This window comes from Puma concolor, chromosome D2 (genome assembly GCF_028749965.1).
Source record: "Puma concolor isolate L17-30 chromosome D2, mPumCon1.1.hap2, whole genome shotgun sequence".
NCBI classification, from domain to species: Eukaryota; Metazoa; Chordata; class Mammalia; order Carnivora; family Felidae; genus Puma; species Puma concolor.
The window spans coordinates 84,205,576-84,224,445 of record NC_141677.1 but is presented as its reverse complement, the minus strand read 5'-3'; the positions used below and the strand labels follow the sequence as shown (position 1 = coordinate 84,224,445).

Here is an 18,870-nt window from a genome sequence, read left to right as displayed (position 1 = left end):
TCATCTGCCGTGTTTCTTAAATTCCACATAGGAGTGAAATCATCAAATACTTTTGCACTGTTGACGAGAAGTATTTGGATTTCTTACATGCTACTTGAATTTCTAACCAGGCACTTGGATTTTTGACCAGGTATTTGGACTTGGAGTACAATACCTGCATTTCTGCCATGGTATCTGAATTTCTAGAAAAGGTACTTGGAGAGCCGTCTTGGAACTTAGATTCTTGATGTAATATTTGTATTTCTGATGCAGTATTTAAATTTTTTTAATGTTTATTTTATTTTTTGAGAGAGAGAGACAGAACACAAGCGGGGGATGAGGAAGGGCAGAGAGAGAGGGAGACACAGAATCTGAAGCAGGCCCCAAGCTCCCCACTATCAGCATGGAGCCCGACATGGGGCTCGAACCCATGAACCGTGAGATCGTGACCTGAAACGAAGGCGGACGCTCCACCGACTGAGCCACCCAGGAGGACCTGATGCACTATTTAGGTTTCTGGGGGCGCCTGGGTGGCTCAGTCGGTTTTGCACCCAACTGTTGATCTCCACTCAGGTCTTGATCTCAGGGTTGTGACTTTAAGCCCCACGTTGGGCTCTATGCCGGGCATGAAGCCTACTTAAAAAAAGCAAAAAAAAAAAAAAAAAAAAAGATTTCTCATGCGGTCCGACTCAGTACACAAGCCCCACGCTGGGGTCCTTGGTGCCAGGCGTGGGGCACGAGCTTGGCCGGCTACGCCCAGGCCAGGCAGGAGTGCCTCACTGTACAGATGGAGGCACCCCCCACCCGTCTGAAGGAGCGATGCTGATCTGCCAAGGAATGGAAGCAGGCTGGCAGGGAGTGACCCTGAGACAGGAGCTCAACAGCTCTGGTCCCCAAGATGCGCCCCCCCCGCCTCCCGGTGCTATTTTCCATTAAGGTTATGGACCAGAGGCGGCTCGTGAGCCCAGCTGGGTGGACAGAGGCCGCTTGGAGTAAACAGCCAGACGAGAAGGAAGCTTGAGTGAGTGGCAACTGATTATGTTACTGGGCTCTCCGGGAGGGAGACTGACCACGTGGCTTTCCAAGCGGAATGGATTTGTAGCAACATGAAAAAAAAGAATTTTTTTTTTTTTTAAACAACTACACGGCATTCAACAACATTTGTAGAGAAAGGAGGGTCTGGGGATATATAATGAGGTGCGACCGCCTCTACCCTGGAGCAGCATAGTCACAGGATGATCTCATCACTGCTATTTCCTAAGAGTCCCGGGGAGGCTAAATGCCTCCTCTTTGTGGTATCACCATGTCCCCCTGTCCCAAACACGCCGAGCACCACAGTACCCAGATGATAGCACGATTTTTTTTTAAAGGAAACATGCCTTAATTCTCAGCAGGAGGAAAAACAGACAGCCATGGGTTGTGAATCACTCATTAAAAATTAAATAAATCCACCCACAACAGGAAACAGCACAACAGAATGTCGGCGGTGACTTCACGTTGGAAGGAAGCCAGACACAGGACTTGGAAACAGTGATGGCTCTGAGGGTGATCTTGCCCACACCGCGTGCATTCAGGACGCTAACTTCATCCCCGCGACAGGCACTTTCCAGCCTGTTCTTCTGCTGAGAACTCGCACCAGAGGGAAGCAGAGCGGCCCCAGGGGGTTTCCATGGTTTCTGAAAAGATTAAGCAATCTGCCTTCCCAGGGAATCACTTCTTCGGGTACCACAAACCATCACACAACCCCCAGAACCATTTGCCAGAACGGGTCTCAGAACGGTGGGGAAAGGGCCTTTGTTTTACTAACTCGTGTTTCTGCTCAAGTTTTAAAATCAGAGCCGAAGGATTGGCAGTCTTTAATTTGTGCACGCACACATCATGGGAAGAAGACTGCCCTTCAGAAATGTCTTCCCACTGGGGCACCTGGGTGGCTCAGTCGGTTAAGCGTCCAACTTCAGCTCGGGTCGTGGTCTCTCGGTTTGTGGGTTCGAGCCTCGCTTCGGGCTCTGGGCCGACAGCTCGGAGCCTGGAGCCTGCTTTGGAGCCTGTGTCTCCCTCTCTCTCTGCCCCTTCCCTGCTCGTGCTCTGTTTTTCCACCTCTCTCAAAAATAAATAAGCATTAAAAAAAAAATGTTCTCCCACTAATAAGGCCCTCCTTTCTATGCTTCCTGGTTCTTTTGGAGGCAGTGGGGGCTAACTTGTTCATAAACAAGAGCAGAGGCAGAGAGATCGGCAAAGGACGGCTGCTTTCCTTCCCAAGCGAAGGTTGTAAAACATTTACATCAGGAGGTAGAGACAGACTTCCCCCCCGGGAGGGAAGGAGACGGACGTAACTAGTGGATTCACAGCAGTGGCTCCTTTAGGGAGATTCCTGTGTTAACGCCACATCCAGACAGGCATCGCCCTGGATCATCAACTTCGCGTCCAGAAGAGACCTTAAAGAAATTGTCACCCAGCCCTTTACTTTTTTAGACCAAGAAGGTACGGCTCAGGGCATGAAGGGGCGTGTCTGAGTCACTCACACTCTAGGTCTGTCCAACTCCTCTCCTAGGGTTCTGTGCAAAACGCACAACCCCACCTGCTAAAAGAAAGGATTCCGACATAGGCCCTACGGGCAATATTTCCTCAAGCCGGAAACTCGGACCTACCACTGGGGTTTTGAACACCCGGCACGATTATGGGCCCACAGGGGCCGCCTGAGGCACACCGGCGGAGGGAACAGACAAAACCTGGGAGGAAGCCGGGCAAGTGTGTGCAAAGAGATTAGAAAACTGAATTTGGTCAGCACATAGCGTGTGGAAACACTCGGAACGCTGGCCAAGATCAACTCAACTGAGCGTAAAGTCGTTCCAAAATATAATTATCTGCCAGCACGCCGTTTGCCGGACCCGTGGGACATGTCCTCATTTATTGCTGTCCTCTATGCCTCGCATAACTGCAAAAGGATATTTTTTCATGATGGAAAATGTTGCTTTCTATTCGGCAGGTCTGCGTCCTCACTGTGGGGGGTGGGAATGAGTGTGGCCCGGCTTTTTGGTTTCAGAGGGAACCTGTGCCCCTGGGGTGGGGGCTGCTGCACACGGGTGGGTCCCTTCCCACTGTCCTACCCGCTCACTTCTCCCAGGTGGCCTGGGTCTCTGTCTTCACTTCTTCAAGGCGGAGGTGAGAACGCACGCCTGTGCTGCCTCCAAGGAATCTCGGAGGCCCGAGTGAGGTCGTGAGCCGGAGCTCTGCAAACTGTAAAGTGCTCTGCGTGCGTGTGCGTGTGCGTGATTATAAATGGCACAAGGCATTTAACTTATGTGGCAAAACAGGAAATAGATCAAGTCCTGTTTTGGTGAATAATAATTTCCACCAACATGACGATTTTAAAAAATTCATTTCTCAGCAGCAGCAGCAGCAGCAACAGCGTGGTAACGTGGTGGCTTTCAACATATTTTTACGTACAGTATTTGAACACAAAATCTCTATCATTGCTGATAGCAGACCAGTCTTGGTATGGTTGTTTGAGATCAGTTAAACGCCACCAACGTATTTTTAAAAAGTTGTTAGGATCCAATCAGTCCCCATCATAAAAACCACACAAATCCATTTTTTTTTCTGGCTTGTTGCTTATTGCTTGTTTCCACTCAAAACAAGAAGGAAAACTACTCAGAGAATCCGTTACAGGATGGATTTTCGTTTAGCAATTCCACAGAGAGTTTTCCGACATCTTAAATATTTTATACCAAACTCTGTACCATAATAAGCTGTTTAAAAAAGTCACCTCGGAGGATCAGTCTTCGAACAGAATGGATTTATACTCCTGTTGCCCAGTGTCCCAGTTCACGTGGGGACATCCCCCAGGCCGTGGGACTAAAGTTGGGGGCCAGCGAGTTCCCGCATCGAATGGGGGTCCGTCCCCGCTCCTAACATTGTGCAGACCTCATTCCCGATTCTGTGGCCCCGGGGGTCTCAGAAATCCCTCTGTAAATCACACACCCAGGGGGCACCTGGGAGACTCAGTCGGTGAAGCGTCCGACTTCGGCTCAGGTCATGATCTCGTAGTTCATGAGTTCGAGCCCCACTTCAGGCTGTGTGCTGACAGCTCAGAGCCTGGAGCCCCCTTCCGATCCTGTGTCTCCCTCTCTCTCTGTCCCCTGCCCTGCTCGTGTTCTGTCTCTCCCTCTCTCTCAAAAATAAATAAACATTTACTTAGCCTGGGTGGCTAAGTCAGTGAAGCGTCCAACATCGGCTCAGGTCATGATCTTGCGGTTTGTGGGTTCGAGCCCTGCGTCGGGCCCTGTGCTGACAGCTTGGAGCCTGGAGCCTGCTTCGGGTTCTGTGTCTCCCTCTCTCTCTGTCCCCTCCCCTGCTCATGCTCTCTCTCTCTCTGTCTCTCAAAAACAAATAAACATTAAAAAAATATATTTCAAAAAAAGTCATACATCCCAAAAGTTTGATACACCTCCTGTCCTCTTCCCCGCAGTGTGACCGATGCCACCATCAGGCAGAGGACGCCGTCTGTTTCCACACCGAAGTGCACAGGCTGGAAAGCCCGGCACACAGAACACCAGCCCTGCCTCGTGCACCTGATCACAAGCTCCTTGAAGGACCAACTCACTGTCCTGCAGACCAGGTCCTTCCCACGTTCTCACTGTGTCATTTTGAACTAAAATGCCACTGCACAAATCTAGCTGATAAGGCAAGTTAGGAGGGTGGGTCTGATTATAAAAAAAAAATAATAATAAAAAAAGGAAATGTCCCATTTAGAATGAGTGGGATTCTGACGTGTCACCCAGTCAGCCTGGGGCCCCAACAACAAGTGGGGATTGTTTTCCTAAAAGGTGGACCTCACCGCGGATTCTTGGCAGTCGGACAACCCGCCGGCCCTGAGGCAGCCGGCTCTCCACGGCACCGTCCCTGGGCACCACTTGGCCCGGCTGCGGTGGATTAAAACAGTTTCCTGAAGCATAAATCCCAGATTTCCTGCACGGGGCTGGACAAAGCGAACGGAGGAGCTTGCCAAATTTTCCCTTAACGACCGCTTCCTGCTAATACTCTTGCACTGGATTCTTAAACGCCTTAGGAATTATATCACAAACAACCACGACCTAAATCCCAAGCGACGAGAAAAGTTCCCCTTTCTGGCGCCCCTTTACCTCCGGTCCTACGGGGATGATGCTGGGGAGCCATCCCGGCCCGCGAGAATCCATGTTTTCCTGTCAGCTGGAAAAGGATTTGTGGAAGAATTCCAGCTCTGAACTGGGTCCCTAGGAGCTCAGGGGCGAGACACGAGTTTATATAGAAGAGCTGTGTTCCTATTTCCTCTAAGTGGAAACCATGACCGCTTAATATCCATGGCTTGGGCATATGACAAACAATTACCTAGCGGACCCTTTTAGGTGGTACTTCTTGGAAGAATGTTGAAACTTTCCTGGGGGGAGGGGGGTGGAAATGGAAACAAATGAGGGATGAATCCGTTTGTCACCAGCCGGTCCGCAGGCATTCTTCCAACGTACTGTCACCTTCCAATCTCAGTTACGGGAGAATAACTTCTTCGCGGTTGGGAGCAGCACATTTTGCTCGGATAGGAAACCCAGAGGATCCGCTGATGCTAATAAAAACCCAAGAACAGGGCAAAGGCAGGAAATCGAAGTCAAATATCTGAGAAAGTGTTCAAGTCTTGTGAGCTCTGCACATCATACATCACGCTTGTCATTTCTGAAGACGCAGAGCCCAGCAGAGAAACCACCTGCAGAAACGCAGGCCCAGCTGAGATGGTCAGAAGGCATGTTCCGAGGGGTCCGCCCTGCCTTGCCAAACACAGGCCAGGCCCCCGCACCTCATTTAAAAACCTTCAGCTTCTTCTTTTCTTTTCCTGCCTTGGTGGCCATTCCCGCCAACACCGAAGAAGAAAAGGGACTTCGAAGAGAAAAATCATACATACGGAAACTGACAGAGGAGGAAAGATACATCATTAAAGAGGAGACAGCTAGCGAATGAATACCGCAAGTTAATTTTAAAATAAAATTCACTGTTAATATCAGCACTTTAATTTCATTGCCTTTTATCCCTTTGGTATTTCCAAGAACCAAAGTGAAACAGCCAAGTTACAGTATCATTTAATTTTCCTCACTGGTGGATACCCTTTGGTATAACAATACAAGACCTCCCAGAGCCTGGAGAAGATATTTAAACCTTAATTACGTGTCTTGCATAAATTCTTAATTCTGACATTCCACTGCATTATTTAAAGACAAGGCAACGGAGACCCACAGAGTCGTAAGCGTTGTCGGGTTGAGGGACTTTGGTCATGTTCGATGGTGGATATGAATTATAGTATTACTTCCCCAGTCTGTATTTACATAGTACAAAAAGGAGAAACAAAAGAAAACCAGGGGGATGGTGGTCATGCTAAAAAGGCCCCTCTTAATCCAGTTTAACAGGGGAAAGTGGACTCTTTTTTTTAAGGCCAGATATTAATATAGAGCATCTTTTTTTTTTTTTTTTTAATGAAAAGTCAGAGTGTGCTGCTAGAAAAAAGAACTCCTTTGCTCTCTGTTATAGTACTGGGACATACATCACTACCCACTTAAATGCCCGCTTGGTATTTTTACTTTTTAATTTTAATTGCAACTTTTTAAAAAGTTTATTCATTTACTTTGAGAGACAGTGTGAGCAGGCGAGGGGCAGAGGGAGAGGGAGAGAGAGAATCCCAAGCAGGCTCCACGATCAGTGCACAGCCCGCTCGAAACCACGACTGTGAAATCACCTGTTAGTCGGATGCCTAACAGACTGAAGCAGTCAGGTGCCCCTTATTTTTATGTTTTTATCTTAAGAGAGAGAGAGAGCGCACGCATGTGTGCAGGGGGAGGGGCGGAGGGAGAGAAAGAGAGAGAGAGGGAGGGAGGGAAAGAGAACCTTAAGCAGGGTCCATGCCCAGGGTGGAACCCACGGCGGGGCTCCCTCCCACAATCTTAGGATCACAACCCAAGGCAAAATCAAGAGTCGGAAGCTCAACCTACTGAGCCACCCAGGCGCCCCTAAATGACATCTTTAAACGTTGGAAACAATTGCCATAATTTTGCGATGATGTTAATTACATCAATTTTATTACCTGCTAACTCGGGGTGAGCTCATTTATCCATTACAATGACCCCAGGAGGAAGGGACTGACAGCTGAGAGCAGAGGGGGCGCCCAGGGCTCCTGGGTTCACCCAGCAGGTGTCTCCTGGGCTCCTGCAGCCACCCCACCACCTGAGCACCATGGCTTGGGACAGTCACCAACCTCAGGGGGCTTGCTCTCTCCTGCCCTGCCCAAAGTGAGCTATTTATTTAGCTCTAACGGACTCCAAACCAAATTTCTAAGCCCACAAATTAGAAATAAATTCCTTTCTGTTAGTGGAAATCCTGAAACTCTGGGACAAGACTCAAATGTTTAGCAGTGAATGTTTAGGCTAAGAGAGCCATCCGATGTTCTAACCCTGATGCCCCCAGCAGCAGATTCCAACAAAGGCTTTAAATGAGGTAGCCACCAAAGCAGGGGCTTATGCTTGGAACAGACTTTCCTCACATCGAAGAGAAAATTCCTAAAATAAGCAGCCCTTGTTACCTAACAACTCATAGCTTCCGAGAGCAAACTTTACTTTCTTTCCTCCTGGAAGGGAGGTGAAGCGGGGGCTGGGTGGCTTCATCCGTGAAGCATCTGGCTCTTGACTTCGGCCCAAGTCATCATCTCACAGTTCTTGGGTTTGAACCCCATGTCGGGCTCTGTGCTGACAGTGGGGAGCCTGCTTAGGAGTCTCTCTTCCTCTCCCTCTCTCTCTGGGCCTCCCCTGCTCACATGTGCTCTGTCTCTCTCTCTCTCTTTCTCTCACAGAATAAATAAATAAACCTTAAAAAAAAAAAGAAAGAAAGAAAGAAAGAAAGAAAGAAAGAAAGAAAGAAAGGGAGGTGAACAATGGGACCAGGTTGAGTGACATGGCCAGGAAGCAGGTGGAGTTGCCAAGAGGGAGGAAACTCTGGAATGGGCAAATGGCAAGACTGGGTTTGGAGGAACCAGTGCGGGGTGGAGAGCCAAGGAGGGTAAAGATCAGATGTCATAACAAATCATAACCCGGATCTTGTATTTGGGGAGGGGATGAGTCTGTGGGATGAGACCCTCAAATATTTCATTCCAGCAAGATAGGGAGCCCGTGCTCTTGACGAACAGCATGTTTACTATCCATTGAAACCAATATGGATGAGCCAATGCCTCTCGCTTAGGATTCTGAGGCACTAAGGGACTGAAGACTGCTTGTACATAAGTCTCTACCCCTGAATATGATTCCAGTAATATTCCTGCTCTTGGAGCCCACTGTTGACTTTTGCTGAAGTAGATCGTGCCATTGAAAACTGATTCACATCCGATAATGATGACATAGAGAAGAGGGTCAACGCAATTAGCTTAGCAGGTGACAAACGGAGCCTTCCCCATTCTCTATCTCGATAAACTGCTGGCTGTATCTACATTCCTTTGAGACAGGGAGCAAGAGTCCATACAAGCCACACGCATTCGATCGCACCGGGACTACCGTAAGCATTTACACCCAGATGGAACACTGCCACGAGACCAAAAGGGGGGGAAGCCAAAGCCAAACAATCGACCCACCGACCTTAGAATAATTCAGGAGGGAGTCAGAGTATTTCATACAAGGTGACGCATGTGAGAAATACAACATCCTGGCCGCCTACATCCGGTGCACTCACCAAACGTGAGCACACGCACCACCGTGCCCCAGAGCCACCTGCCCACATACTGTGGCCACTTCAAGAGCTCTTAGATTTTCTCCCCTTGATTTCTTTGGGGGATCTTAACACCAGTAAGTCGACTGAGTAGAACACAAAAAGGCGGTGGTGTTTCCTTCTCTAAGTACTAGGACATCAGGGACGTGGAACATTGCCTCGATCTCAAAAGGCATAAAACGACGTGACAATGACACTGTTTCTTTTTTTTTTTTTAACCCAAAGTGCATTCCAGAAAAGCTCCTTTTCAGCAGTTTCCCCCAAAGCAGATCAATTTAAGAGGCAATTACCATCAATGCAATTACGTGCCTCTGTGTTCCCTAATAGTCATCCAATGTGTTCAGCGAGATAAGGAGAGGCCCTTTGAAAAGTACAGACAAATCAGTGAAAGGAGAGCAGGTTGAAATTGTATTCTCAACAATATAGTTCAGGAGACTGAACAGCAAAGCCAGATTTCAAACACACACACACACACACACACACACACACACACACACACACACACTGATGTAACCAAAAGTATGATATGAGCCTCTTCAAGTAGGTTAAGGCATAACATTCAAATACACCAGCTGATCATACTGGCCCTCTTTCTCTAGAAATAATGCTTCGCTAACAATGAAATCCCATGAAATTCCACACCCCCTTTTTTTTTGTTAACTACACATCAGAAAAAAAGTGTTTAAGTTTTGTACTCACCCAGGGAAAACGAAGGCTATAGTCTGAAAAAGAAAGGGGGAAAAAAAGAGAAAGAATTAGTTTTCTGGTTACCTGTGTTAGTTAGTTGCTCATTCTAGTCACTTCTTGGTCTACAGCTTTAGTTGGATGTGCTCATTTTTGCTTCGTTGTTGGGGTCTTCTTGAGGCCTTTCTATCTATCTACGTGATGATGACATTTTTTGCTACAGTCATCAGCTTTCCAAAAGTGCCCTGCCCCAAGCTCTCCTGTGATCTCTGGTTGTCAGTGTTGGGGGTGGGGGCGCGGGGGCTGACCTGGATCAGAAGCACTGGGTGTCTAGTCCCCAGCCTGGGAGCCCCCCTCTTCCAAGGTGGTGCCCCCTGTCCCTCTTCCCAGATACCGCCTCTTAAAACCTCCATGGCTTGGCCCCTCATCCAGGTTTTCCAGCTAAATCATTATCCAGCCTGCTCACTCCTCAATAATTTAGCTTTTATGTCCTTTTCGTTTTTAACATCTCATTAGGATATAATTTACATGCCATAAAGTCCACCTGTGTACAATTCAATGGTTTTTAGCATAACCACAGAGTTTTACAGCCACCACCATACCTAAATTTAGAGCGTTTTCATCATCTCAACAGAAACCCCACGCCCATTAGTTCATTTGAGCTCTCCAGCCCGTCCTCCCCCCACCCCCTCTCCCCTGGCGACCACCAATCTACTTTCTGCATATGGGTTGGTCCCTTCTGGACATTTCACAAAAATGAGATCCTACAGGACGTGGCGTTTTGTGATTTGCTGCTTTTACTTAGTACACTATTTTTGAGGTCCGTCCATGTTGGAACATGTACCAGTCCTTTGTTCCTTCCTGGGGACGAACACTCTTTCATTTCCCATATACCATATACCGTGCTCTGTCTATCCACTCCTCAGCTGGCCCTCGGGTCCGTGGCCGTGGCCCTCGGGTTCTTGTGTGAGCGGCTAGTAGGGAAGCCTCACGCTGGAGCTAGAGACCATGAAGAGTTGTCACCACGCATCTGTGCCGTTAGATGTTTCGATCGCCACTATTTTTAAGTAGCTAATGCGGTGCCCGGTGTCTTCCACCAAAATAGAATACTTCTTATCTTAGTCATGGCCAGGCTAGATATTTTACACCAAAGACAGCACTCTCCAGCACACAATCATAACAAGTTGTTGCAGGAATTAAGAAGCTGACCCGGGAAGTAGGTTGAAGTCAAAAAAAAAAAAAAAGCAGAAGAAATAGTTCTCCTAATACTAAGGAATTTTAAATCTACTTGGGCAAGTCTACAGCTAATGTGATCTTCAGTAGGGAAGACTGAATGCTTCCTCACTAATACTGGGAACAAGGCAAGAATGTCCACATTCACCACTCATATTTGACATTGTACTGGTCAACGTAATAAGGCAAGAAAAAGAAATAAAAGGCATTGAAACTGGAAAGAAAAAAAAGTAAGACTTCAGCATTCTCAGATGACATGAGCATCCACATAGAAAATTCCAAAGAATCCACCAAAAATCAACTGGGAACCAGTCTGTTGGGTAACATATAAAGTCACAGAGTTCCCAGAGTGCAGCAGGGCCCGACGTAACACAAAGTGAATGGCGGGAAGGTGAGGGAGGCACTGATTGTTGGGCCGCTGGTGATCATGGGAGGTGAGGGGAACTGCTTTTCGTAAGAATAATTGTAAGAGTCCACTGCTTCCAATCCCCTAAGAGAGCCTGGGAAAATGCTGGGGAGAGAGACGTGTGTGTTTGTCTGGGGCCAAGCATGGTGAGAAGCCAGGAGCAGAAAGGGCTCTTGACGCTTCAGCCTTCGTTAGAAATGCTCAAAACTACCTCCCAATGTAATGTTCAGTCATTTTATCATAAAATAAAACCCAATGATATGCAGAAGCAAAGGTGCAGGCTTGAGTCAAACCACACTGAAAACCACAAGGGAGAAAAGCCAAGAGTGTGTAGAACCAGGCGGGGACCCTGCCCAACGATGGTTAAACAAATGAATAAGCATAATTGACTACATACCAACCCAAAACACACACAACCATTTTGAATTCAGCTTTGAACTCACGCTGTTTTAGTTTTTAAACTAAGCAAGGATACACGGAACTGTGGGCTGGTCAAATAGATCACACACTTCATAGCACAAAACCACAACTATCAGTTTCTCAAAGAACAGAATTAGAACAAAACCCAAGCAACCAGAATACCCTCTCCAGTCAACCCTCGGCACACGAACACTTCCTTCAGCCTAAGGCCCTGATGCAGACTGCAATTCTAATACGGAGCACAAGGTCTGAAAAGATGAAACAAGCACATTTAAAGCTGGGGGTCGGGGAGGTCGGTTCGCGGGAGCAGAGCTGCTCCTCTCGCCAGGAGGGTGTCTCTGAGCTGTTTGCATGGCATCATTCCACACCTGGAGACCTTTCTGGTCGTGGCAGGAATGGTGCCACCCTCCAAACAGGGGACGGAGAGAAGCCATTGGATTTTGGATCCCGTCCAGGGCCGCTCACGATGTCTCTCCCGCAGCCCACAGCCAGTCCCACGAAACAGGCCAGGCGAGTCCCATTTGGAAGAAGGGGACACGGAGGCTCGGCGAGCCCCTTGACCCATGTCACACAGAGCAGGGAGGCAGGGAGGCTAACCCAGGGCTGCTGAGACCACTCTCGGCTGGGCCGCACGGGCAAATCCAGCTTACCCTGGAGTTCATTTACCCTTGTTCGCTGGCCGTTGTTTTTTCTTTCTGTGTCTCCATCCCCAACCTCCCCGCCAACGAAGCCATAATTCTTTCAGGGCAGGGACAGTCGGCCTTTTCTTTACATTCCTGGCGTCTACCACCAGCTGCCAGCAGGAGGACCCGTGAAAGGCATCGGTGGGGCACAACACTGCCACAAGCAACTCCCTCAAATCCCTCTGAGCCCCCAGGGAAAGCTGCGCCGAGGTCTGTGTGCGGAAGACCTGGAAAGGCTCAGGCTGGCCGCACACGTCCCGGGCTGGGGAGGGAGGGGGGGAGACGTGCTTCTGTGGGAAGCCTGAGCCAGCGTGACCACGCAAGTGTGGAGGTCTGTCCCTGGGGCGTCCAGACGCGGCCACTCTGCTTCCAGGGCACAGAGGCGGAGGACGCCTGCCAAGCTAGACCCTGGGAAAGAGGTGGTGTGAGGACGCGGAACAGGGGAAATCCACCGAGAAGCGGGGGGAGCCGGGCGGGTGAGGTCAGGAGGGCGGGCACGCCGGCAGGAAGTGGCCCCAGGCTGCAGGGCTCGGTCCTGATCGCTCACGAGATATGGAAAGACCCAGCAACGTTACCGTGTATCCAAACCTCACAAAGAAGAAAATAAAACTATGACGTTTAGACTCCATCTGCCGGGGCTGCTTCATTTAGGGAAGAAGGTAGAATTATGCTGACTTTGTCCAGCTCTGAGAGGGACGGAGCCGGACAATCTTAACAAACTCAGAGAAAAGTAAAATGTCTTTTGCACTCGCACCCTTGGCCCGAAGCATCCTAAACATCCAAGTGGGCGGCCTGTGTGTTGCTGAGGGTGTATTTACAAGCTACTCTTTCACGTGGCCCGGTGGGCAGCAGCCTTTCAAAGCAATTTGGATGCAGGGGTGCCTGGCTGGCTCAGCAGGTTGAGCCTCTGACTTCGGCTCAGGTCATGATCTCTCGGTCCGTGAGTTCGAGCCCCGCGTCGGGCTCTGTGCTGAGAGCTCAGAACCTGGAACCTGCTTCGGATTCCATGTCTCCCTCTCTCGCTGCCCCTCCCCCAGTTATGCTCTCTCTCTTTCTCTCTCTCTCTCTCTCTCAAAAATAAACAAACATTTAAAAAATTACAATGTTTCCGTTTGTATTTCCACGTGTATAGTCTATCTAAATTGTGAACTTTTATGAAATTTTGCAAAGCAAGGGCACACAAACAAAAAAGCAAACTTGTGCAATCAAACACCATGAATCTGGGCTTGCCGCAGTCTTATCAGCGTGGTCAGACCCCACAGACAGGACTGCCACCCTGGCCGCATTCTCTTGGATCCCAGGGTTTCCGGAGACACGGAGTTGTCCCAAATCGATCAGCTGTCAGAGCACTTGGCACAGCAGGAGTGTCGCTCACCCTCAGGCACAGCGACTCTCAACACGAGGAGTAGGGCAATCCATTTAGGTGGGTTGCCCAAAGAGCCTAAAATCCACTTACAAAGGAGCAAACGACGGAAACCGCTCACGCGATGGGACACCGTGCAAAATGCTCCCGAATCACCTGGGCTGCAGATTCTCCCTGAGATCAGACGCTGACAAGTATCACGGTCTCCTTGCCTACCTTCCAAGCATCCACAGAGCTGTTAATTTCTGTATTTTGTAACCTACAAAAGAGAGGCTGAGAAAGGCTGCTGACCTCACGGGAGGCAGGAAACCTCCCTGAATGACGAGCTGGGGAGAATCCACGATATTCTGCCCACCCCACAGCAAGCCGCCTTGAAGAGGTGAGAGCAGGGGTCCTTCAAACAATGTTGTTAAGGCTGGAGAAAAGATCTGTCTTCCCAACCCGTTTTGCCAATCTGTGACCAACGAGCTGGACTTCTAAATATCCGGCAAATTTTAAAAATGATTCAGGGACAGCCGCTCAGCAAAGACCCACGTGTGTCCCTGCCTGCTTCTTGACACTGTTTCTGAAGCTGGATCCCCAGTCTCCCAAGTGCACAGAAGGGCACCTCCCTAATTACCCCACGGTTGGGGGAGGGGCCTCTCTGGATTGGAAAACTATGCCCATTAGCAAGCCAATGACTCCATATTGACAAGTTCAAACGGCTGCTGGCTTCTGAACATCCATGCTCCTCTCTGCCATTATCCTGTGGGAACACAGGACTTTTTGTTTCCTTCTGAGGCACAGGGTGCTCTCCCAGCCCCAGCCTGGAGGGTGGCCCCGCCTGTGCTCCCCTCCCACAGGCCACGTGCGCAGGTCTAGAACAGGCACTCGCCCCTCCCTCTGCCCCGAGCCAGCACGAACCTGGCTGTGGCAGGTCCGGGATGGCACCTGGTCCTTCTGCCCACCTCTTCACTGGCCCACCTCTTGCATTCGGCACAAACGATTCTCAAATAGTGACATTCGTCAATGTCATACTTTAAAAGCCTTTGCCCCAGAAGTAGCATCTTTGTGAAGGTTCTTGTGCTCGAGGGCTAGGACAGTGTGAAAACATCCTTGGAGAAAGTGTCCACTGTAGTGACAGGTAGTCCACACCAGAGATCCCGTCACGTGCACACAGGGATCACTGAAGTCTCTCAATGTCCCCATAAAGAGTCTGGTTTAGACCTACTTTGTAGATGGGAAGACTGAGGCCCAGAGAGATTAAGCAACTTGCCACCGGGCATCCCACGACCAGGCGGTGCAGTGGGACTCGGGACCTGGGCACAGGCTTCCTGGAGCTCCCAGGGAACTAAACCAGCTGCACGAAGGACTTAAAGACAAAAGGGCTCTCTGCCTGGACTGTGGAGCTTACCCAGGCTGTGGGGTTTGTGCACGTCCCCAGGTCATTCTACAGCTGTGTGGCCCAGCTGGGGCTCTGAGCAGGGCTGGGCACCCACAGCACGCTCAGCTCTACCTGGGCCCTGAAGGCGAGAGGAAGGTGCTCATCTTGGGACCCTCCCTCCCCTCCTCCACTCACCCCCTAGCCAGCACCGGGTGGTAGCTTGACTGCCCTCATGCGCGTCTGCTTCCATGAACCTCTTTTTCTCTAACTGTGCGGATTTGGAGCATGGAGGCGGAGGTGAGGAGACAGGGCTCCCCAAATACACCTGTTCCCACACGCCCTCCCCTCCCCCAGCCAGCCCACCTGGAAGAATCCGAGGGACCAAAACAGGCGTCTGAGACTCAGCCTCTGAGCCCCCCACTTCCCCTGGATGCTCACTCCCACCCGCGTCCAAAATCCAGTCCTGACACCAGGGGTCCAGCTTCCCCCGGGGGTCGGGGGGACATTACCCAGAGCTCCCGGCTCCCCAGGTGTGGGAGGTACGGATTTCACATTTTCCCTCAAAAAATTTCATGAGGGAAAAAAGTCGCTCTTGGTGGAAATGTACTGGCCTCTCAAACCCACATGATCCTTGCTCTATAAATGATGGCTCTTTCTATTCTGCAATCGTGTACGAATGAAAATTTCTAATAGATGGAGAAAACCCGGGAGCCCTTGGCTTGTCAGCAGGTGGCACTGGTTCAGCCTCCACGAGGCCTGCTACGTCATAATGGGGTCATCTGTGAGTGTGCCCCTCCATCGCTCCGATTTTAGTCACACACTGAGGTGCCTTACTCCGCCATTTTCTTCACACGAAACAGGGTCTCACCTTGAGCCTTGGCCCCAGAGACCTCTCATTCCCTGGCTGCTGGCTCCTGACCCCCTCATCCCACCCCATGTGGATACAGTAAACCAAGTCATGCTCAGCCACGTTCCCAGACAATGCTGACCAGTTCCCTTCCCCGCCCTTGTGGACCCCAGGGTTCTGGTCTGTGAAATGGGCTCTGCACCCAGGGAAACCCGGGCTCCTCACGTCGGGTCCGGGCTTGCTGCCTAGAAACAGCAAACATCGGCATCTTTTTTTCCTGTTTGCAGGAAAAAAAAAAAAAAAAATCAGTAGGTTAATCCAATCACTTTCCTTTGTCCACTACTGCTTGCTTACTGGCAATAGAAGGACTGAAATATAAATTAACCACCAGTGGGAAAATGGAGACCAGCCAACCCCGGTGGCTCTCTGGGCCTGTTTTGGGGGCCTCACGAGCTTAGAGGTATCCTTCGATGGTGCACACGCAAGGCCGTGTCTTTCCTAGCGAACGCAGAGAGGAATAAATAGCCCACGTGCTTAGAGCCGTGACTGGCCCAGGGGAGGCATCCACACTGAATGGGCGGATGAATTTCACGGTATTCGGAAGGAGGACCAAAGGACACAGGGACGATAAACCTGCACCTGCCCAGGCATGTCTGAAGACCATCCTCATCATCCAGGTGATGCTGTAGGTCGAGTTGGACCCTCAAGTCGGTGCTAGAGGCCAGGTGCCGGCAGACAATGGAAAGTTCCACAGACCACCTCTGAACACGACTAAATGTGTCCGCCAGCTGGGCGAGGCAGGGAAGAGGGTGGGACTGAGAATCGGCTCAGAGAGGGAGCGAACCTCATCCGAGCACTGCCTCCCCTGCGGGCCCCATGCTTCTCGCTCTCCACTGCCAGAGCCTTGATCACATGTGACCTGACGCTGTTTCTCCTACCTCGGGCAGGGTGGATGGAGTCCGCAGGGCTCCCTGAAAGCAAGGCCTGTTTCCCTCCTCCCCCTGCCTCCAGCCTGTGAAAGGTACTGCCGACGGGCTTACTGGGTGCACGACGCTAATGGCAACTGCATACCGGATCGGATTCAAAAGATGTCGTTCTTGGTCTAATTAAGGTCCAGTGAGCCTCAAAGAAAACGATTTATCTCTAATATCTGGATCGTTAACGGATGCTTGTAGGTGCTAATTTTTAGAATGCCAGTTTCCAAGGCCCCTGCCTTTCACCAAGGGGCCCCAGGCTTGTGATCAGCCTTAACCACCAAGGCTTTGGCTGATGACCCTCACGCTCAGCTGTGAACAGCAGCGAGCTGCGGAGGCCTGGGCAAGGCGAGATTTCCCAAGGCAGAGTAAGGGATGAGCCGTAGCGTTAAATAACTCTTCAGGAGGCCCATTATTCCCGTGGACCCAGAATGAGAGGCAACTTATAACGTGCTTCTTAATTTTAAATTATCTATTGTTGCTGTTAATTAAAATGCTAGCTACTACCCGTCCTATACAAATGGCAAAGGGACCAGCAAAACATGCCAGTTCACCAGTGTTAACAAACACAGTTTTATTATCATATAAGAATAGCTACCGTTCACGAATAGAGAGAAGAGCGTTTTTCCGATCAGACTGGTAGGGACTGGAAGGGGGGAATGTGCCGGAAAACCACCGTCTGGAGAGCGTCACAGAGCTTGGAAGTTTCCGGGGAAGAGCCCCAGCAAGCCACCCACACGCGGTTCACGGGCACGGGCACCCTCCTTCTCCAGGGGGCCCCTTCCCACTTCTAACATCAAACCCCCCTTTTGCAGCCCCGCCAAAGTCACATGGTGCTTCCTCTCCACGGTGTCCAGAGCAGGAACCTTCCAGAGACGCCTCACCCACACGAAACTGTTTCTACCGTCCTCCAGACACATCGTGGTCTCCCCGTCCCCCACTCTCCTCACGCTGCCCTGGCCCAGAAAGCGTTCCATCTCAGCCCAAACAGCCAGGAGCTCATCATACCCACACCGTCCTCGACACCTCGTCCGAGCCTCCGGGCTCCCCTGAGTTTGTCCCTCCTGGCCGCCGTCCTCCACTGCCCCATCCGCCTCGGTCTTCCTGCTCCAACCACACCTGCACAGCCACATAATATTGGCGGGCAGTGGATCCGGACTAAGTTGGACCACCTCTCCACTGCCCTACGGTGCGGGCGGGCAAGTCCACCGAAGGTTACCCATGACAACGGCAAGGTGCACACACTCACCCAAAGATACATAACCCGTAGCTAGTTTGGTGCTTTCTGCTGGGAAATCCTGTCATCTCTACCTTGAACTTCTTACATGAACAATTCTATGCACATATCAGCAACTCAGAAATTACCAGTTGGGTCAATGAATAAATGCACTTACACCGGTGGCTACCGTTCGTGGGGTATCTTCTATGGGCTTGTGCTGTGCCAAATGCAGAAGGCCTAGGGATCAAAACAGACACACTGACAAGCAAAACACAAGCATAGTTCTAGGTCACCCCCTTTGGAATTCCCAAAGACTGGCTTATAATCAGATCACTGATATGCAGGGGTGAGTTCTGTGACCACAGCCAGCCTGGGGGCTTTGAAACGTGGAAGCAGTGGAATCTAACCTGTGTTTGGCCAAAGTCAAGGCATCTTTCTCAGGAATGAGATTCCCAGGCAGACAGGGAAGCCAGAGAGTACATGGAACATTCTGGAAATGGCAAGTAATTTAAATCCTGGCTTTGAACTTGGAACAAGTCACTTAACCTTTTTGAGCCTTACCCTCCTCACCTGGGAAATAGGAATAATAATCCTCACCGTGCTGGGCAAATAAGAGAGGTGATCCACACGAGGGACCCGGCGCTGAACTCGGTATACAGAAGATATCCAATAAATCACAAGTACGGGTCTGGAATGAGAGGTGTGCTGGGCCTGGGATGTCGCAAAGGCGTTTGGATTCGGGCAGAAGCTGCAAGGGGGCTGCAGACGGCTGTAAGCCTGGACATCCCTCTCTCTGCCAAAAGGGAGGCCACTGAGCATGGACAGTGGATCCGTGAACAAATATGGAGGCCACTCTGAGTCCAGGTGAGGGAGGGGGAGGTGCCCCTGGGGTGGCAGCAGGAGGGATGGAGTTGGGGATGGGCGGCTATTTAA

General features: G+C 50.3%; 1 protein-coding gene across 4 annotated transcripts in view; it reads right to left on the bottom strand.

Annotated features, from left to right (window-relative positions):
- The window catches only part of PTPRE (protein tyrosine phosphatase receptor type E), a 162,832-nt gene that overhangs the window by 89,551 nt on the left and 54,411 nt on the right, over positions 1-18,870 (bottom strand). The window contains exons 1-2 of one of the 4 annotated variants that reach the window (XM_086681171.1): positions 9,738-9,975; positions 9,445-9,467 (exon numbers count right to left, since the gene is read on the bottom strand). In XM_086681171.1, coding sequence (XP_086537297.1) covers positions 9,445-9,467; positions 9,738-9,857 — 143 coding nt within the window. In that variant the 5' untranslated portion in view covers positions 9,858-9,975. Of the gene's footprint in view, positions 1-5,120; positions 5,909-9,444; positions 9,468-9,737; positions 9,976-18,870 lie in introns of those variants that run through there. The other 3 variants (XM_086681170.1, XM_086681174.1, XM_086681172.1) reach the window with 3 other exon arrangements.